Below are 8964 nucleotides of genomic sequence, written 5' to 3' on the forward strand. Positions count from 1 at the left end.
GGGTGTGCATGCACTGGCCTGAGTGCAAGTGTGCGGCTGCCTCTCTCTTTCGCGTGTCTCTACAAGGGGGATATTAACATTTAATTGATTATGTCAATTCTTTTGGGGCTTTGTCTGGCGCTCTCCCATTTCTGTTTATTCTTTTGTGGGGCTGGCGTCCTAAAAAAGTCCTACATAACACTGTGCATGCATCTTGGTGTTGCATGCATGCATGCGTTTTAAACAGAGATTTGCTGCTTTTGTTCTTCTCTATTGCCACTCACAAGCTTCTGTATTCATTTATCCTGCGTGGATGCATGCATGGATGCATCCATGCATGCGGCACAATGCATGCACTTATGCATGCACCTGTGCATGCGTAAGTGTTCTTATGCAGTGCATGCACTTTTGGGGCTTTTTTATTGCGAGGTTTGCTTGGGAAGTGTATTTTCTTTTTTTCGTTTATTTTTCTGCTTTCTTCAGGCCATCAACCGCATCAGTCAGAAGATAAAAGAATACAGAGGCGGAGACTTCAAACAACAGGGAGAGGTGAGATATAATGGGGCTGTGCTTATCCTGCATGCATGCATGCATGCATGCATGCAGAGATTTGCATGCATGCATGCATGCAGGCTATATTGAGTCCGTTTTTGTCTCCATTTCGGTTTTTTTTGTTGTTGCGTGTTGCATGCAAAGACGATGCTGCATGCATGCATGCATGGGATGCGGAGTTTTGTACGATTTATATTGAATGATTGATCAAGTTTATAATAAATATATATATATATATATATATATTATATTTTATATAAGCCCCATCGTGTTGCGCGTTGGTAGTTGGGTGTGCATGCACTGGCCTGAGTGCAAGTGTGCGGCTGCCTCTCTCTTTCGCGTGTCTCTACAAGGGGGATATCAACATTTAAATAATTATTGCAATTGTTTTGGGGCTTTGTCTGGCGCCTCGCTTATTTTCTTTTTATTGAGGTGGCGTCCTGAAGAAGCCCTACATCTCTACTATATATATATATATACATATATATATATATACGTGTATATATATGCATACATATACATGTTTATATATACATATATATACATGTATATATATATCTATTTATATATTTATGCATGCATAATTATTATTGCATGCATGCGTGTGTATGCGTGTATTAGAGTATTTGTTTTTTGCATTTGTTAATGAGTAATTTGTTTTGTTTATTTTGTGTATTTGTTTTAGATAATGGTAATGGGGACAGAAGAAGAGAGACGTTTGGAGGAGCTTTTATTATCAGAGTCTTCAGAGTTTGAAGAAGAATCGCAAGCAAGTGAAGAAGAAGACGAAGGCATGGGCAGAGTAGAAGGAGATATACCTCAGGATGAGATTGAAGAAGAACCAGAAGAAGAGACGCCTGCAGCATCATAAATATATATATATATATATATTATATTATATATATTATATCTAGTATTTATAGTATAATTTAATATAATTATATATGTATATATATATATATATTATACTGCAAGTGTTTCCTCGTCTTGCTGTATATATATATATATATATATATCCAGCTGTGTATATATTGCTTGTATAATATATAAAAAAGCAATTAAAACAATTAAGATGATTAAAAGAACAAACGAAATGAACAAATGATGTAAATTATCACGGGGGGATTGTGAAGAAAGGAGATGTTTTTTCTTCTTCTATACAACACAACAGCACATCTCTGCATTATTATTGTTCTTGCTATTATTATTAATTATTAATAAATAAATAAATAATAATAATTATATTATTATTATTAATATTGGGTGTGTTGTTGGTGGGGGAGAGCCTTGCAAAGGATGCGGCGCATGCAGTGTGGAGTGTAAGAAGAGATGCCTATACACCTCAGCAGAATGAAGAACAAGAAAAGCAAAAAAGCATAACTGTCTACTGCGGCTGGCCCTAATACCGCATGCATTCGCATTGCATGCATGCAAACAAATCGCAGCCCCAAACGCCCTTCTTGTCTTCCACGCGGGGTTGCATGCATCTATTGCATGGATGTTTTGCATGCATGCAATAGATGCATGCATGTTTGCATGCAATAGATCGGTGCATGCAGAATGCATGCATGCATGCATGCAATAGATGCATGCATGCATTCTGCATGCATGCAGCCCCAGGGTGTGTATTGGTGGGGTTGTTGTTGTCTTTGTGTTTTGTTTGGTGATGGCAGCTGTGGAGTGTATAGACAGTAAAATATTTTAAGTGCGTTTGGAGTTCTTTATCGCTCCAGCATCGCGCGACTATGCCGCTATTACAACAAAAAGCAAATTATTATTAAAGAGTATTTATATAATATTAGAGATCATTTATATTAGATTTAATGCATAGTACAAATTGCTTATACAGTAGATGTTCTATATATTACAAATAATGTATACAATTAATGCAATATATATTACACAAAATGTATATAGTACATACCATAAATGTAGTGTATATATATGTATATATATATATATTTATATGCACATATATGCATATATACATATATATATACACGCATGTATGCATATATGCGTTTTCTTTCATTATATATATATATATATATATATATAAATTAATATGTGCAGAGATAATAGGAAAAGACAGAACATAAAATCATAATTAGCTTAGTAGGCAGCCACCACTAGAACAAAGCATGCACGATTCAATACAATAAACATCCATCCATGCATGCAGAGTATGCATGCATGCAAAGTATGTTAGGAGAGAAACATTTATGTTAGGAGAGAAACATTTGGGGCTGCAGAGGCAACAAGAGCGGTGTAGCAACAAAGCAATTCGTTTGTTTTAATTAAATTTATGTTGTTTATTTTTATTTTTATTTTTTGTTTGTTTTGGGGCTTTCTTAATGTTCTGTGCGTTTGGTTGGGGTGTACTTTCACCTGTCTCTGTCTATTCTTTGAAACTGTTTATTTGCTGTTTATTTTTTATTGCATTTGTTTTTGTTTTTGTGTTTTGTTTATTCATGTCTCAGTCTTTGTCTGTTTGTAGTTGCATTGTTTGATTTGTTTTTGTTTGTTTATTCACTCAGCATGCACCTTCTATATATATATATATATCTATTTATTTATTATTTATTTATTTATTTATAGCTGTATCTAAACATATATATTATATAAAATGCAGTTATTGTTTAATTGCTGTCTTTTGTTTGCAGTGTTGCAAACGAAGAAAATTCGTCTGTCTCCAAAATACTCAAACACATCTCCACCTTCTCAAAGGCAGGCAGCAGCATCTCTGCATGCGCTGCATCTGCTGCATGCGCTGCATCTGCTGCATGCGCTGCATCTGTTGCATCTGCTGGCTGCATCTGCTGCATGCGCTGCATCTGCTGCATGCGTTGCATGCGTTGCATGCAGAGTTGTGGGGTGTTGTGTGTTTGTGTGGTGTGTTTGTGTATGTGGGGTGTCTGTACAGCTGAGCGTGTCTTTGATAATAGGAGAGTTAAGCCATGCGTCTTTAAGCTGTTTTAAAGGCGTCTCTTCTTCAATTAGTCCGGCATCAACAGCAAAGTAAATTAATTTTTTAAAACAGTGATTAGCAACAGCAACAGCACTGTGCTGCTGCAGCAGAGATAAATGATATAAATAAATATGCGCGTAGCAGCGCAGCAAACGACGCAGGATTAGCGAGGCAGTTTGCCTTAGCTCTTCTTCTGCTGCTGCTGTTGCTGCTGCTGCTGCTGCTGCTGCTGCTGCTGCTGATGCTGTGGGGGACGCAGGGAAGAGGCGAGGGTCTTCCAGTTGTTTAAAGGCCCACGAAATTGTTGCAGACATATACTCTCGTGCTGTTGGGGGGGTTGTTTTTGTCTCCTTTGCTGCTGCTGCTGCTGCTGCTGTTGCTACTGCAGGTGGTGTTGCTGCAGTTGCTGCTGCAGGTGGTGGTGGTGTTGCTGCTGGTGCTGCTGCTGCTTGCTTTGCCTCTGTTGTTGTTTGATTTGCCTCTGTCTCCGTTTCTCTTTTGATGTTTGTCTCCTTGTGAGCTGTTGCTGCTGCTGCACCTGCAGCCCCTACCTCTTCTGTCTCTTCCGCCGCTGCTGGTGCTGCTGCTGCTGTTTCTTCCTCCTTCGCTGCTGTTGCTGCTGCTGGTGCTGCTGCTGCTGCTTTACTGAGTCGCCTATGCGTGGCAGACTTTCCTGTTGCAGCAGCAACAGCAATGAGGGGATCGAGTAGGTTGGCTGCATCTGAAGTGTATAGGGAGCTTGTGCTGCTGTCTTTATTGTTTGCTTTATTTTTTTTGTTGTCTGTTCCTGTAGGCTGCAGCCCCATTGCTGTGCATGCGCATGCATCATACACAGAAGAAAATAATAATTGCGCGTCTTCCACTGCTTGCAGCAGCAAAAAGCGAAGCCAATCGCTTGCATGCACAAGTTCAGGGGGCTGTAGGGCGCTCCTCAGCCCTTTATCGCCTAGAGAGTGCAGCAATGCTGCAGAAGGAGACATAGGAATTGCTGCTGCTGCTGCTGCTTCTTCTCCCGCTCCTGCTGCTCCTGCTGCTGCTGATGATGATGAGGGGGTTGATGTACCTCTTGCAGCAAGAAGAGAAGGGGAAGCCGACCAAAGAAGCAGCCTCTGTGTCTCTCCGAGTGCTGTACTCGTAGCCTTTAGGCTGTCCATGCTGCTGCTGCTGCTGTTGCTGCTGCTGCTGTTGGTGTCGGGCTCCTCTGGCGCAGCACAAAAGGGGCCCAACGTGCAGCGTCTGCTGCTGCAGTTGGATTTCATTGTTGCTGCTGAGGGCGCTTCAGAGCACAGTGAAATACACAGCAGCGGCAACAGTAGCAACAGCAGCAGCAGCAGCAGCAGCAGGGTGAAGGACCTTTGAGTTGAGCGATTGACTGCTCTTATTTCAGCTCAAGTGTAAATAAAAAGAAGACAAATAAGAGGGGTTGTAGTAGTTGAGAGCGGAAGGTAACGGTGGACCTGCGGTAGACAAAATGGAGGGAAACCAACTGCAAATCACCGTTCGTTCGTCTCTAAATTGATTTAATATGTTAAATTCGTCAATGTTATTTGCTTTTTAATGATATTATTTTGAAAAGAACAACAAAAACGCAGAAAAAATTGCAGTCGTTTCACCGCAAATGAGAGAGGAGTGTCGGCGGTGACCGCCGTACGAAGTTGGGGTGTATGCGCAGCTCAGCGGTGTTTGTTGGTGTTGATTAATAGAGAAAAAAATACGTAAATAAAGTAAACAATGCAAAAAAAGAATTATTTATTATTTATTTATCAATTAATGTTTGTATTTCACAAGGAAACTCGATTCAAATTTATTGCTGCTTCTTCTCCCCATGCACACAAACCGCAAGTGCCCTGCGAGTCCGCAGCTTAATGAAATTTCCTTAATATTCTTTTTTAATTGAAATAATTAGATTAAATTAATTAAAACAACCAAATAATGCTATTTTTTTTCTCTAATTACCTTCTGTACCGTCGGCTCTACAGCTGACTATACACCCTACATACTACTCTCCGCTGGCAGCAATTTTCTTTTTGTGTATCTTTTTGTGCTTTTCCTTTCTATTTCCTAAATGAAATATATCCACTAAAAGCGTAAGGAGTCGTTTTTGAATTTATATAGGCTAATGTTTACTCCAATTCCCTCAGAGAGTTCGCCCTAGAAGAAACAAACAACAAAAAGAAAGAGAGCGAAGCAGAGTGCCGCTGCACTTAGCAGCGCTACCATTTATTATTTATTTATCAATTAATGTTTGTATTTCACAAGGAAACTCGATTCAAATTTATTGCTGCTTCTTCTCCCCATGCACACAAACCGCAAGTGCCCTGCGAGTCCGCAGCTTAATGAAATTTCCTTAATATTCTTTTTTAATTGAAATAATTAGATTAAATTAATTAAAACAACCAAATAATGCTATTTTTTTTCTCTAATTACCTTCTGTACCGTCGGCTCTACAGCTGACTATACACCCTACATACTACTCTCCGCTGGCAGCAATTTTCTTTTTGTGTATCTTTTTGTGCTTTTTCTTTCTATTTCCTGAATGAAATATATCCACTAAAAGCGTAAGGAGTCGTTTTTGAATTTATATAGGCTAATTTTTACTCCAATTCCCTCAGAGAGTTCGCCCTGGAAGAAACAAACAACAAAAAGAAAGAGAGCGAAGCAGAGTGCCGCTGCACTTAGCAGCGCTACCCCAAGTTGTGCTGCAGTATTTAAACAAAACCGTAAAAAGACAAAAAAGAAGGGAAAACAAATATAACGCAGACCCGCGAACAAACAAACAAACAAACAAACAAACAAACGAACAAACAAACAAACAAACAAACAAACAAACAAACAAACAAACAAACAAACAGACAAACAAACAAACAAACAAGCAAAGAAAATAAAATAAAAGAATGAAGAGACAAATACAATGAAAAGTGGAGGCAGCTGCTGCGACTCTTTAATTGTCTCTTATCTCTTTCACTCTTCAGGGGCTTGGACAGCCTCTTTATTAAATTTGCTTCTTTAAAGCAATAAAACAAACTAAACAATGAAGGAGAACCAACATGCTTCTTGCATTAAACAACAGCAACAACAGCAACATCAGCAACAAAAGCAGCATCAGCAACAACAACAACAACAACAACAGCAGCTGCAACTCATCCACGAAGCAACTCTTATTAAAGCGTCCGAAGGAATCTCCAGCATAACAGCTCTTGCATGCAGCCCCACAACCTCTCGCATCTGCGTAGCTACAAACGACAGAACCCTTAGATTTCTGGGGATACACTCTGGGGGCCCCCCTGGGGGCCCCCCTGGGGACCCTATAGGGGGGCCCCCTGGGGGCCCTTCAGGGGGCCCCACTGGGGCAACTTTAGGGGGCCCCCCAGGGGGCCCTACAGGAGGCCCCCCTGGGGGCAGTTTAGGGGGGCCCCCAGGGGGCCCCCCCGAGGGGCCTCCTGAAGTGGAAGAAGCATTTATGACGAGAGCAGCAGAGAAGGGGGCTCTAAAGCACTTGGTGACGGGTACAGCTGCAAGTTGCATGCATTGATTTGTGTAGTTTTGTTGCTTTTGTAAATAGCAGCTGCAGCAGAAGTGCAAATAGAAAAAAAAGATAAAATAAAATAATAGAAGTGATTGTTAATGGCATGAATAATAACTCAGGAAGAAAACCCTCGCAAAACTCTGCATGCAGACGCATGCATCTATGCATGCATTCAGATATATGATACATGCATGCATGCATGCATGCATGAAGTTATATGCATGCACAGATGCATGCATGCATGCATATGTGCATGCAGGTTTGGCTTTCAGCCCCGAGGGTTCCGAAGTTGCTGTAGCTCAGAGTGATGGAGTTGTGCATGTTTATAAAACAAAAGAGGGGGGCCGCCGCTCTATTTGTTGTCGCCTTCCTTTGGGGTGTACAGCCACCTGTTTGACCTGGGCAGCCGAAAGAAATTCGTTTCTTTTCATCGGCCTCGCAAGTGGAAGAGTTAGAATTGCAGATGTCCCCGCAAACAAATTAGGCACCCTTCATGAAGCACACAGGTCAGACATACATGCATGCATGCGTGCATGCATGCATGCATGTATGCAGGTGTTTGCATGCATGCGTTGTGGGGTGTCGTTCATGCATGCATGCAAATGCCTGTTGTGTTTGCATGCATGTATGGATGCATGCATGCACCCATCCAGTGCAGTGCATGCGTTATATATCGGCTGCATGCATTGCAGTGTATGCATGCGTTCATGAATGCATACATGCATAAACTCATATGCATGCATACATGCGATATAATGGGGCTGTATTAGTTGTGTGTGTGTGTCGTTAAGCATAAGGGTCTTGTATTTTTCTGTTTTTGTTTAAAATAGAGACAGTGCATGCAGCCCCAAAGACGTGAAGGCACTTGTGTGTTGTCTGCATGCAACACAAAAGTTTAACCCTAATAAACCCTTATGAACCCTAATAAACCCTAATGAACGCTAGGGTGCATACACCATAAACCCTAATGATAAACCCTAGCAAACCCTTACAAACCCTAACCTATACCTATAATCAAATTTTGTAAACCCTACTAAACCCTGAAACATCCTAATAAACCCTTATAACACTCCTTTGGGGCTGCATGCGCTGCCTGTGCTGCATGCAGCCCCGTAACAAGTCTTGCATGCACGCGAGACGGCTCTGCTGTGGTGTCTGGACACCGCAACGGTTTACTGCTGCTGCACCAACTCGCTGCAGCAGCAGCAGGTACTGCTGCTCCTGCTGCTGCTCCTGCTGCTGCTGCTCTTCGTACCCTCGCTGTGTTAGTCAACAAACCCTAAACCCTTATACACCCCATGCAAGCAAACCCAGTGTGGGTTGTGTACCACCTCAAACCCTAAACCCTAAAACCCTAAAACCCTAAACCCCAAACCGTAAACCCTAGACCTATTAAACCCTAAACACCAAACCCTAAACCCTAAACCCTAAACCCTAAATCGGTTTCTTTTATTTGGGGTTTATTTTTTCTTTTTTGCAGGATGGAGGCTCCTGTAAACTCGGTGCAAATACAGCATGAAGCTGTTGCATGCGCAGCAGCAAACTTTGTTTATATTTTGGGGCTTGACGGGAGTATTGTAAGTCTTCTTCTTTCTTTTATTAATACCACCACTGCCTTTATTTAATTGTTATTAATGCAGAGATTTACCTCTGCTTGTCTGTGCATTCGCCTGACTGTTTGCGTTTCGTATTGTTAATCACAATACGCAAACATGAGCAAGTACATAGCAGTATATATATATATATATTTATATATATATATATATATACATGCATATATATATACATACATGTATATATATATGTATATGCATGCTTCGATATATATATGCTTATCTGAACATGAGAATGCATATATCTCTATAGCCATATGCGCATGTATATATATATATATATATATATATATATATATATATATATATATATATGTATATATATA

At 40.7% G+C, this 8964-nt stretch overlaps 1 protein-coding gene across 1 annotated transcript; it reads left to right on the top strand.

Moving 5' to 3' along the window:
- Positions 1-462: 462 nt before the first annotated feature.
- Positions 463-1402, top strand: EAH_00032890 (hypothetical protein; the record flags this gene model as incomplete). Its single annotated transcript, XM_013395938.1, has 2 exons — positions 463-528; positions 1217-1402. Coding segments are annotated over 2 exons (252 nt in total), but the record flags the coding sequence as incomplete, so codon positions are not given.
- Between the last annotated feature and the right edge of the window lie 7562 nt (positions 1403-8964).

The sequence above is a fragment of the Eimeria acervulina genome, genomic scaffold, assembly GCF_000499425.1.
Source record: "Eimeria acervulina Houghton genomic scaffold, Eah_scaff323, whole genome shotgun sequence".
NCBI lineage: Eukaryota > Apicomplexa > Conoidasida > Eucoccidiorida > Eimeriidae > Eimeria > Eimeria acervulina.